This window comes from Sinocyclocheilus anshuiensis, unplaced genomic scaffold (assembly GCF_001515605.1).
Source record: "Sinocyclocheilus anshuiensis isolate Anshui unplaced genomic scaffold, SAMN03320099.WGS_v1.1 scaffold1507, whole genome shotgun sequence".
In the NCBI taxonomy this organism is placed as follows: Eukaryota; Metazoa; Chordata; class Actinopteri; order Cypriniformes; family Cyprinidae; genus Sinocyclocheilus; species Sinocyclocheilus anshuiensis.
Genome location: NW_015557141.1, coordinates 118,509 through 131,366, shown reverse-complemented (window position 1 = coordinate 131,366; position 12,858 = coordinate 118,509). Strand labels below are relative to the sequence as shown.

Below are 12,858 nucleotides of genomic sequence, written 5' to 3'. Positions count from 1 at the left end.
TAAACACATTTCATTACACCAAATACACAAAATAATGTTCTTTTTAGCAGCATCATATGACCCCTTTAACAACTCATTCAACTTTCCTAGGAAACGTCACAGAAAAGTACTGGAAACTATTCTGCAAGTCCACTGCTACTGTAACTTCCTGTTTTTTAGGATCTGATTAGTAATTGCAGTTTCAGTTTCAAATCAATGTGGGATCAGCACATTATTTGTGTGACTGAATTTCCTGTTTGTGCTTCTAATTTCTGCTGTTTTTGTTAGGTTACCTGATATTTACACCCAGTTTAGAAAAGTAGTTGAGGGACAGGGCAGAGTGCGACCTGTCCTTTCCACCCCGGAGCAGGTTAAAGCTCTTCCCCTTGGACTGGACGAGGGCACCATCCCGACATTTGAAGGCCTGGGACAGACAGGTACCTTGATTTACATAATTGTACTGTATTTAGAGTAAACTGCACAAGTATCTCAAGATACAAAACATGGCACAGTCAGTAAGATGGTGAAAAGCTCCAGGCTGAATCAGTTACTCATATTTCCTCTTTCTTAATATAGCAATGTTACATGAATTGTGCTGAGATTTCCTCTCAGATGACTGTACAATCCACAGAGGAATATTTACAAGATAAACAGAATTAATTTTATGTTAAGCAGTGAGGAATAATCATGATATATTTCCTGTCTGTGGTTTCAGAGCCGGTGGAGGACTTCCGCTCGGCCTTCCCATGCCGCGGTGGAGAGACTGAGGCTCTTGCTAGGCTGAAACATTACTTTTGGGATACAGTGAGGCCTCTTCTTACAGTTTTCTAAAAATGACTTAAAGAAATACTTCACCCTAAAATTCCGATTTGTTTACTCAAAGTTTACTCACCCTCAGGCCATCCAAGATGTAGATGAGTTTGTTTCCTCATCCATAAAAATTTGGAAAAATGTAGCATTACATCATTTGCACACCAATAAATCCTGTGCAGTGAATGGGTGCCGTCAAAATGAGAGTCCAAATAGCTGATAAAAACATCACAATAATCCACAAGTATTCCACTGGACTCCAGTCCATCAATTAACATCTTGTGAAGCGAAAAGCTGCGTGTTTGTGATAAACAAATCCATCATTAAGAAGTTTTTTACTTCAAACCATTGCTTCTGGCTAAAATACGAGTCCTCGATCTATAATATTGCTTTTTCCAAATTCGTCTTGTCTGAATCAGAAGAGAAATATGCACAGATCAAACACTGTTTACAATCAAAAACAGGCCTCAGTTCTAAACAAATACTGTATGTCTGTGGATTTTGAAGTGAGAGGACAACAGGAGGTCAAGTGATATTATGGATTATGGACTGGAGTCATATGGATTATTGTGATGTTTTTATCAGCTGTTTGGACTCCCATTCTGACGGCACCCATTCACTGCAGAGGATCCACTGGTGGTGAGTAGGTTATGTAATGTCCAAATCTGTTCTAATGAAGAAACAAACTCATATACATCTTGGATGACCAGAGGGTGAGTAAATCAGCAAATGTTTATTTTTGGATGAACAACTCCTTTAAAGGGGTCATATGATGCTATTTTAAAGATCATTATTTTGTGTATTTGGTGTAACAGAATATGTTGTTGACAGCTTTAATGTTCAAAAAACACATTATTTTTCAAATACTGTACATTATTGTAGGTCCTCTATGCCCCCTAATTGCATCTACTTCCGGAAGGCCAAATAAAGTGCTTTTGCTTTCGCACTGAAACACACACCGTCTCCCTGACATGGCTGCATCAACACTACTGCTGTTCCTGAAACCACGCCTTCTTTCTTTGCGTGCACATTTGGGCGGCATTATGCTAATATTTCCACATAGTGATGTAAATATGTGGGGGCATGTTAGAACGAGCCGTTTTAGGTAGGCATGGTTGACTCTTAACTTTTATAAAGAATATCTCTTTGGATTTGAGACTTTAGTCTTTGCAATTTTACAGATCTTCTTTATGCACCAAGAGCTTGTAATACTCAAAGAGAAAGGAAAAATTTAAATCGCATCATATGACCCCTTTAATCAATGAGAGAGGGTTATTTAATGCTTTTGTTTTCTCACAGAATGCTGTTGCAACTTATAAGGAGAACCGGAATGGCATGATCGGAGTTGACTATTCCACAAAATTTTCTCCATGGTGAGCCCTCAAAACGATGTTTTCATATGAGCAAAGCACAGACTAATTCTGAGCAGTCATGGGTTTTTGATGCTCCTCCTTCAGGCTTGCGTTGGGCTGCATATCAGCCAGGTACATCTATGAGCAGATTAATAAGTATGAGGCTGAACGAACCACCAACCAAAGCACATACTGGTGAGTAACGTGTCAAATAAAATTAACTCGTGTCAGTGTTTTATATGCAGCATTACAACATTTTTCTTCACCAGGGTGATATTTGAACTTCTGTGGAGAGATTACTTCAAGTTTGTGGGTTTAAAATATGGAAACAGAGTATTTCATATGAATGGTAAGTCTGGATTTATTAATTTTTTTGTTCAGTGTCACATGATCCTTCAGAAATCATTCTAATGTGCTGATTTGGTGCTCACAAAATATTATCAATGTTGATCAATATTATCAACATTAACAGTTGTGCTGCTTTTTGATTTTTTCAGGATTCTTTGATTAATAGAAAGTTCAAAAGTAGAGCATTTATTTGAAATTTTGTAACATTACAAATATTTTGTAACATTACAAATGTCTTTACTGTTACTATCAATTTAATGCATCCTTGCTGAATAAAAGTTATAATTTCTTGCAAAAAAAAAAAAAAAACATACTGACCCCAAACTTTCAAACTGTAGTGTATGTGGAGGGCAAAACATGTAAATTCATTAAATACTTATTTTCTTTGAACATTTGAGTATTTATAACTGGTTCTTGAGTAACAGATTTAAAAGTGCTCAATTAAATTCTAATATCAGCAAATGAAATGTTTAAATTATTGTTTCTTCCTTCATTTATCTGAAGGTCTGCAAGACAAGCATGTGTCCTGGAAGACAGATATGACGTTGTTCAATGCATGGAAGGGTAATGTGACTCTTAGAATTTGCTAGTCTTTTTATCCAGTTCTTAATTTTGTACTTGATTTTATATTAATCAACCGAAGAATGTGCATTTCAATAGATTTTCTCTGAATGAAAAGTGAAATATTTTTCGCTTGTTGTTCAGAGGGGAGAACTCGGGTGCCGTTTGTAGATGCGAACATGAGGGAGCTTGCACTGACAGGATTCATGTCCAACAGAGGACGTCAAAATGTGGCCAGCTTTTTGACCAAAGACTTGGGCTTAGACTGGAGACTGGGCGCTGAGTGGTTCGAATATTTGCTGGTAGGAAACATTTGCTATGTGTGATGGAGTGGGTTGATGCTCTCTGCTTTTTGCTGCCGCTTGATGTGCTATTGTCTTTCACTGGTGTCAGGTGGACCATGACGTCTGCAGCAACTATGGAAACTGGCTCTATAGTGCTGGAATAGGAAATGACCCACGAGAAAACAGGAAGTTTAATATGATCAAACAAGGACTGGACTATGACAATAACGTAAGTTGTAGTTTTTACAGGTCTTTTACGGTAATAGCACATAAAAGCAAAAAAAACACCTGCATTCTTGATTCATATATTTTGCTAGCACATCTAAACAAAAAAGTAAGAGAGTAGTTGTCACACTTATTCCTCCAGTGAATATTTCTCAGAGTAGATGTATTTTTAGAGCTTTATCATTTTGAAAAGTAATATTAGTTATTTGTATTCTTAAAAAAAAAGGATAAACTTGAACTTTTATGACAACCTGCTCCAATAGCAATGCGTACAGTACTATGGGGTAAGTTGTCACAGTGGATCATGACATTAAATAACCATAATTTAAGTAAAATAATGATAAAACAATTCATGGAACACTTAAATTGGAAAAGGAAACAAAAATATCAAACCATTGTTTTAATCAACATAAATTAAATTAAATTAAATAATTTAGCAGGTTAGTAACAATTAACAGGCTTTAGTAAAAAAAAAAAATATATATAATAAACAAAATAAAATAAATTACAGTTTTAAAAGTGCTTAATTATACTCTGATACCATTCAATTAAATAGATGTTTAGATGATTAAAATGATAATTAATAATAAATTAACAGCTGCTTTTGGTTCCTAAACTTATGTGAATCATATTCATACATATTAATACTCTTTATTGTTACTTCAGTGAGCAGGTTCTAAGTTGTCACAGTGGAACATGTCATTAAATAACCATAATTTAAACAGTAAAATAAAAAATACAATGAAATAACAAATCATAAAACACCAAAATTGATAAGGGAAGCATAAAAAAAAAAAATCAAACTATTGTTTTAGGATGGTTAAAATAATATAAATAAATAAATAATTCACCAACTCTTGAATATGGTAATATATCACCAAATTAAATGGATGTTTCAATAATTAAAATGACCATTAATAATAAATTGAAAGCTGCTTTTAGTGCCTAAACCTATGTGAATCATATTCGTAAAGGCATATCCTGGTATTTTCCACTTTGCTCTTCATTGTCACTTAAATGAGCAGGCTTTACTATGAGCGTAAGTGTAAATATAGGAAGAGGAAGTTACACATACTTCTAATGCGTCGGAGAGATTACTGCAGGATGATAAGGCATATTTTGACACAAAATTGACACTTATGACGTGTCTGTGAAGGGGGACTATGTGCGACAGTGGGTTCCAGAGCTTCAAGGAATTAAAGGTGGGGACATTCACACCCCCTGGACCCTCAGCAACTCTGCACTCTCACGCGCCCAGGTTTCACTCAACGAAACATACCCTTCCCCTGTCATCACAGCGCCTGAGTGGAGTCGCCATATCAACAACAAATCAGTAAGATTATTAACAACATAATGTCATTGATTATTAGGGACAAAGATAAGCTTGTTTTTAAACATATTACACAATGTAATTTGTTATCTTTTCAGTCTGGTCCACCAGCAAAAGGAAGGAAGGGCTCATCGTACACACCAAGACAACACAAAGACAGAGGCACTGACTTCTACTTCTCCAAGAATAAGAGTTTCTGAGGAGGAGATGTCGTGGAAAAGTGCCTTTTCTGCTGCTGGGCATCACAAATAGTCACGAGGCATCTGTTTAGGCCACAGGTTACGCAGTGGAATGAGGAAGGGGAAATTAAAAATAGTTTGGTTTTGTGTTGCCCTTTCTGAATCTGTTTTCACACGCAGACACAGAAACCGCTGCTCACATTCTGAAGACATTTGTATGAACTGTAACTCAGATTTTCATGTATTTGTATATATTGTGTTGAATACAATATTGTATTTCTGGTGGGTTTAATAAATCCCTGTGATTGTGAATGTCCTGGTGTAGTCAAGTATGATGAAAAGTTTTGGTTTGGAGTTGTTTTTAAGATACCTAAAAATAAAAGGACGGATTTTTTTTTTTTTGGTGAGTTTTCCCTCGTCACATGAAACGGTGATGATATATGATGAAAACTGTAAGGAAACTGAAAAAGTTTGAATAGTGCGCACATAAAGAATATTTTCTTAATTTATTCAGAAAAAGGAAGTGAGAAGTGCCAACTGTTTCAGTTTGGTTTTAAAAACTGAGGGAAAACGCTGTAAAAGACCGCTGTGTGCTGAAAAAAAAAAGACCGCTGTGTGCTAAAAAAATCGTAAAAAAGCAACCTTTCCCACCCTCAAACTTTAAAGCATATTTATGATACATGAATTTCAAGGCCTTTTCTTAGGGTTACTCAATTGTATCATTTTAAAAATAAGTCAAAATATATGTTTCTTGTCAATAAAATTGCTTCCTGTATGTTGGTCAGACCACTGACTTTTGGTGGACAAAGTGTTAATATTTTACAACAAAATTGCTTCACTATTACTTAAACTGAACGCTAACAAAGCTGTAAACATAATTAGACAAAATATTGTATAATATTCTACACACTGAACCAAAACGCTTCTGCAAAAGAGACCATTTTAAACATCTCTCCTCCAAAATCAACTTAATCCCAGCGTAATCGCAGCGGAAATGGTCCATATTTGGTGTTGCTCGCTGTGCCTTTGGAAGCAGATCTGAGATCAGTGTTTGACTAATTTCTCCAGGATGCACAAAGTCCTGACACTGGTCCTGAAACAGTCGATCCCATAGATATGTAAACCGTCGATCCTTCCTTTTTACATACGCGCGCTCATGACTCCATTGGCTGTACGTGTATTTCGTCATTTCTCTGACCCACGTTTTTTGCGAACATTTCCTCAATCTTCACGTAGTTGTTTATTGTACTGTACTGCGTAGCAAACCACAGTTCGTGATTTTTGATTTCCCTCAGTTTATCGGTAGCGTCGGAAAATGACACCTTACAATATTTAACTTTTGTATCACTTTCTCTTCTCGAGTTAAACGCGGAGATTAACAACTTTAGTTTTTATAAGTCCGATTTTGCCATAAATATGGCATCAAAATTAAGTATAGACTATGAAGCGATTCCAATAACAGCTTTAAACTGCAGTTTCCGAAAGAAACTGGGGCTGTATTTGAATCCAACAAACACAGTGGCAGCAGACTGGAGGACAGTCGCCGAAATGATGGACTTTACCTACCTGGAGATCAAAAACTTCGAGGAAAGAGACTATCCCTTTGAAAAGGTCTTAACGGAGTGGGAAACTCGTCCAGAGGCAACAGTAGCAAATTTACTGTCGATTTTAGAAAAAGCTGAAAGGAAAGATGTTATATCTGACCTCAAAGAAATGATAGGTATGTCAACAAGATTTTATTTATATTATATCTTTTATATTATAATATAACTATGAACTATTGCCTAATCCTGGCTTAAGTCTAAGCCCCGTCTGTGAAACCAGGCCCTAATGTTTTATTAATTATGTATATGCTTTAAATAACTAAATTGAAATAATTGAAATGCTTTTTTTGTCACATTATTATCAATATTAGTATTGTTTTTCATGTCCGTTAAAAAATTTAACAGAAAGGAAAATAACAGAACAGAACAATAATAGATAACAGAACGGATAATAGAATAACAGAATTGAACTCTAACAGAATTATTTAACAGAGCCACCCACAAGTAGAAAAATTAGTATGAAATTTAACATTTAATTGCAATTCTTGTCCACTCACTTAAACAAAAGTTGTCTGTTTATTGAAACATCTTTTCAGAAAATTAAGCCATATCCCTAAAAAAGAAGGAAAAAAAATCTCCAAAGAGCATGATTGAGAAAAGAATGACTAATTCGGAGGAAATGAAAACACAAATGAAATGGCTCTCATTAATTTGGACAACAGAGAAGATCTCCATCTAAGTGCTGTTGTATGTTGTTGGTGTTTGTGCACAGATGATGACTGCAGGAAGTATTTGGAAAGACAACAGAGGAAGCCTGTCCAGGTTCCAGTGGTGGACAGCTGTGGGCCGCGCACACAGGAGCGAGAAGGCATCACACTGTATGATGATCCACAAGGTGAGTTGTCCCTGTTCTGTCTGAATGCACTGTGGAGTTAGTTGTGTAGCAGATTACCAACTAATCATTGTCTTCACTGGACAGGACTGACACCGGAGACCTTTGATGCTTTCATCTGCTATTGTCAGAATGACTTTCAGTTTGTGCATGAGATGATCAAACAGTTGGAACAGACTAAATACAACCTGAAGCTGTGTGTCTTTGACCGAGATGTCCTTCCTGGCACGTGTGTGTGGACCATCGCCAGTGAGCTCATAGAGAAAAGGCAAGTTGGTTTGGGGTTATTTATCATCCAATGCTCACTTAAAGTTAATCTTTAAAAAATATAATAATAATAATTTAAGAACAATTTTAGTTGTAATATTTAGCAAATATAAAAATGAATATCTGTTCTTTATCACGTACATAATATTGCTGTGGTGTCTTTTATTTTTAATTTGTTTATACAAAATAGTCTATAACAGTAATATCAGCCATTTATTGTGTGTCAGTCATAAAATAATTATTTTACAAATCTGCTTTTGGTATTGGCCAGCAGAATTTTAATATCTGTGCATTCCTAGCTATTATTATTATATGCATTTTATACATGTATAAATTCTTGATGAATTGTTTAATATCTTTAAATGTTTATGGTCAGTTGTAATATATATATATTTTTTCCCTTTAGGTGCAAGAGGATGGTGGTGGTCATTTCTGATGACTATCTGGACAGTGATGCATGTGACTTTCAGACCAAGTTTGCACTCAGCCTTTGCCCAGGTACAACATTTTTCTTAATACTTATTTGAGTTGCATTGCCATTTTTATTACTAGCTTATTAGGGCCAAAGCACTGTTCGAGGGCCCTATTGATTTTTTTTGTCAAGTTTTGTCAACTTAACATGCTTAAACCAGAAATTTGAAACGCACACCAGAGTTGGCAGCCATAAACATAGTGCATATTTCCTACATGCACAAAACTCTGTACATATATAATTCTCATCAAGCTGAACAAATTTCACCCTGATATTCAGTAACTCCACCCTATAGGAAGTCAGTCATTTTCGATTTTGTGAAAAGTGCATGCAGTGAATTTTAAATTCCTTCCCCTAAGACATTGGGATTGTCATCCATTTCATCCAAAGTAATACCAAGACATAGGGTTGGGCTGATAGACGATGCCATCGTCCATCGCCCATCGCCGATGGCTGATAGACATCACGATGTTGAGCCGGCATCGTGCATTCCCCCCGCATCCCAATACCGTGTTCGGAAAGAAAATGACGTGTAGGCGGAACCCATAAAGGGAATAAATAGGAGATGAGAGGAAAATATATATTTCAATATTTTCCTCGCAGTTATATAATTGGGTAATTATACTACATATTTCGGCATCAGGGAGCCACTATTATACCTGGCATCGTGCTTTTGAATGCACGATCGCTTTTAGTTTCACTTTCACTTTCGAGATTTGCGATCGCACGTACTGTTTGTACAATGGAGCGGCAGTACTTGCCACACATTTTATATGTTTGTCAGTGGTGCTGAGGATCTGCAAATCATTCGCCATCGTCCTCAGTCACCTCTCCTTACTCTGTTTATGTGGTAAGTGAAATTTTATGTACTGTAATGTAACAGGCAACCGTTACACCGTGTCTACACCGTGTCTACACCGCGCCGCATCAGCTAAAGTCTGTCTACACTGGACGCGACAAAGCGACCGTTGAAAATCATTTGAAATTTGTGTCAGCACGTCATAAATAGAGCGCGGCAGCAGTTTACTGTCGGGGATTTGTCGTGTCGCGCCACATCCAGTGTAGACAGCATCACTGATTATAATGAGTTATATAGACTGATCTATATATAATAAATCTCTATTATAGATCAGTGGTTCTATAGTACATTGTCGCGCCGCTCGCGTCCGGGGTAGACACGGTGTTAGGAATCGTGTTTTCCCTTATAAGGATTCACGATTCGGGCACACCCCCTAACTCTAAAAAGACATATCTAAATCTGAGGTGTGATGTTTGTATTTGTATTTGCCTGAAAGCAACTGAATTCAAATGGAATAAAAATCACTGTTTGCAGCATTTCTCTGCTCCCAGAAGGCTGGTATTATAACGGTTTGGTTCAGGCAACACGCGAGACCTATTTGGAGAGTCAAGATTAAACTGTGCCGTCAGGGCTTGTCAGCGTGTATTGCATTTCCTCGGTCAACTTCCTGGGCAAAACAGAGCCGAGGAAGAGAGGCTGAAAAGACACAGATTGACGAGATGAATCAGCGAATGACAAATCTTTTGGACACAGAGGTCAGGGCAGGGGTGATTCTGACCTGCTTGACAGATTGAGCAGCTCGTGCTTGTCAGCCACCGTAGTGGTGCTGAGGATCTGCAAATCATTCGCCATCGTCCTCAGTCATCTCTCCTTACTCTGTTTATGTGGTAAGTGAAAGGTGTTAGGAATCGTTATTTGTTTTCCATGCCTTATAAGGATTCACGCTTCGGGCATACCCCCCAAATACACCCCACCCCACCCCCGCCGATGTCATCGTCCATCGCGATGTTTCACTGTAGACATCGTCCGATGCCAATTTTGTAGACATCGCCCAACCCTACCAAGACACTGATGATGCTAAATTGCCAAAACCAAATTTTTTATAGCCAAGTCAATTTTATGCATTGTTCCAAAGCAGCTTTACATAAAGTCATGTTAAAGTTTATGATATGTTCATGCCTAAAGGTACAATCACATTAGCAAAATTTTATAGGCTAAGAAGATCCATTGTCTATTGTCAATAGTGTAGCGATGCATAAAGCCAAACTCACACAACAGACACTTTCAAGCTAAATTCACATGACCAACTAACAAAATCTGCATGGGTAACTTTTTCGCCCTTACATGAAACTCCCAATCACACAGAATCCTATTGGAATGACTGGATTTCACTGGCAAAATTTTGACTGCACTTTCATAGTTAGGCAAAAATATAGTTTACATTTTGCTATGATGTAAACAATCAAGCAGTTAAGATTTGCGGTATACAGTATATATAACTTTAAGTGAGAATATGGGTTGAAAGTTGAAAATGCTAATATATCCAACTTTCTATACAGAGGTGGGTGATAATATAGTTTACTTTTGGTGACGATTAGACAATTAAGCAATTAAGAATTGCTATGTAGTATATATCAGCATTGAACAATTATATCAGCTTTTCCATGGTAAGGCAATACATTTTCAAGTGATTTAGAGCAAACTTGAGCTGTATGTTTGGTCATGGAGGCTGATCACAGTGACATTATTATTGTGGGTAACTGTCATAGCACCACCTGGCAGCAGGAAGTCTGTCTCTTACACCGGTTTTGAAATTGTCCTCCTAAATTTACCTGCTTAAAAGCACGTCCATTGTTTTCCTAAAGACTGAGCCGATCATTACTGCTTGGAGCTATATTTCAGTCATTGAACTCTCCAGTTGTGATATATCTGTGCTAAACTGTGCTGAAGTATTCATTTCATGTCATTAAATATGAAGGATAATGCAGCTATAAAAGCAGCACAGAAATTTTTGTAACATTTTGACTTTTGTCTCTGCTGCAGGAGCTCGCTCTAAACGTCTAATCCCTGTTGTCTACAAATCCATGAAGGAGCCTTTTCCCAGCATTCTCCGTTTTCTGACCATCTGTGATTACACCAGGCCCTGCACACAGGTCTGGTTCTGGACTCGGCTGGCCAAGGCGCTCTCGCTGCCCTGATCTTTTCTATAGACACTGTTAAAGGGGTCATATGATTTAGCTAAAAAGAACATACCAAGAGCTTGTAACACTTCAAAGAGAAAGGAAAAATTGAAATCGCATCATATGACCCCTTTAAAGGTTTATTATGCAGTCATCACTGGGTAAAGCTATTCTCTGGAGGATGAAGGGAAAATACCTTAAGTGAATCTTTGCTTGCTTGGGAGAGTTTCTCAGACTCAGTAGTGAGTCCAGCTTATTAACATTTCAAGAAAGGTACTTTTTGTGGTATTTACGACTACGATACATCTGCCTTAATCAAAAGGTTGCTCAGTTTCGAAAGCAAATCCCTACAAATGGTTATTCATTTAGTTTCTTGTCTTGCTCGCAGTGTGCAGAAGTGTGTTTATTTTGTTGTTTTTGTATGTGAAATCTGAAACTGCATCAGCTATTTCATGTTATCTCTGATTTGCTATCGCTAAACTTTAATTTAAGCTTTTTGAAGTGTTGTATGTAGTAGTATGGGCTCATAAGAAACACTTTTGCTCAGATGTTTTAATTTGTCTTTCATACTGGCAGTGTTTTGTGTTATAAAATATTCATGTAAAATATATTTGTGTATGTTATGTTTGCTCTGGCCACGCAGTCATGGTTGGTTAACCATGTTTTTGCGTCTTGAGTACCTTAATCTTTGACGGTACATGAATATCAACTGGCTTTTATCTGTTAGATCAGACTTTGTTTTATATGAAAACAACAGAACTTTTATATTGTTCACACATTTTACAGCAGTGTACATACAGATGAATATATATTGGCTAATATGCATATAGCATTAATTATTACTCAAAAACGTATTCATATCTCATTTGTCATTTTTGTGTATTAAGATCAAGTTGCCACATTTACGACACTTCCTGTTAGTGGAAACTCTGTCTACTGAAGCAGTGAGAAATTATTCTGAAAAAAAAACAAAAAACTTCTGAAGCTCATTAGAAAAACAAACGAGTAGTAACCTCTGCTGCAAACCTAGCAGATTTTAAGATAGAAGTGTGTGTGTGAGAGAGAGAGAGACAGAGTTACAAGATTTACAGCATACATTACATGCTTTTTTTCTCAAACATGTTTGGTTATTGATTGTACAGACTGTGAGGTTGATACTATGAATAGAGTGCCTTTTGAGTTGCTACTTAAAAACTGACCACTGAACCAATGACAGTGAAGCACAGTATTTGTAATGTCTCGCATTTTTTAATCAAATAATACAATTCTATTTAGTTTTTGTCATGTCCCCGGGTGCAGTGCACTTCTATCATGGACTTTATTAAAGTATTCTTGAGAATATTGTTGCAGTCGATCCTCATTAAATAGAATTTTCCTGTGTTTTCAATATTACTTTCCATTCTACTCTTTTGTAATATCCCTTTAACTCAAGGCAGTTGCCTAATGACATCATCCTCCAGGAAGTGACCTGCATTAGCATGCGTCTTCCATGGTTTTATTGGCTTGTTTCACATTCTATAATGAATTTACAGAAATATGAAAATATCAAAGGATAGTAACATAATTATGTGTTTTCAGGTCGACACCATGAAACTCCAGTTATGACTAGCGCTGTATTTCCATGTCAGGCATTGTT

At 36.8% G+C, this 12,858-nt stretch overlaps 2 protein-coding genes across 4 annotated transcripts in view; both read left to right on the top strand.

Annotated features, from left to right (window-relative positions):
* Positions 1 to 223: 223 nt before the first annotated feature.
* On the top strand, positions 224 to 5,392 carry LOC107678065 (cryptochrome DASH-like; the record flags this gene model as incomplete). Its single annotated transcript, XM_016473180.1, has 10 exons — positions 224 to 416; positions 695 to 783; positions 2,089 to 2,162; positions 2,247 to 2,336; positions 2,411 to 2,490; positions 2,994 to 3,053; positions 3,195 to 3,352; positions 3,444 to 3,563; positions 4,716 to 4,892; positions 4,988 to 5,392. Coding segments are annotated over 10 exons (1,143 nt in total), but the record flags the coding sequence as incomplete, so codon positions are not given.
* An 884-nt stretch (positions 5,393 to 6,276) lies between these two features.
* myd88 (MYD88 innate immune signal transduction adaptor) overlaps positions 6,277 to 12,858 on the top strand; it is a 14,650-nt gene continuing 8,068 nt past the window's right edge. The window contains exons 1-5 of one of the 3 annotated variants that reach the window (XM_016473185.1): positions 6,277 to 6,788; positions 7,385 to 7,507; positions 7,592 to 7,772; positions 8,178 to 8,269; positions 11,086 to 11,276. In XM_016473185.1, coding sequence (XP_016328671.1) covers positions 6,485 to 6,788; positions 7,385 to 7,507; positions 7,592 to 7,772; positions 8,178 to 8,269; positions 11,086 to 11,240 — 855 coding nt within the window. In that variant the 5' untranslated portion in view covers positions 6,277 to 6,484 and the 3' untranslated portion in view covers positions 11,241 to 11,276. Of the gene's footprint in view, positions 6,789 to 7,384; positions 7,508 to 7,591; positions 7,773 to 8,177; positions 8,270 to 11,085; positions 11,288 to 12,858 lie in introns of those variants that run through there. The other 2 variants (XM_016473186.1, XM_016473184.1) reach the window with 2 other exon arrangements.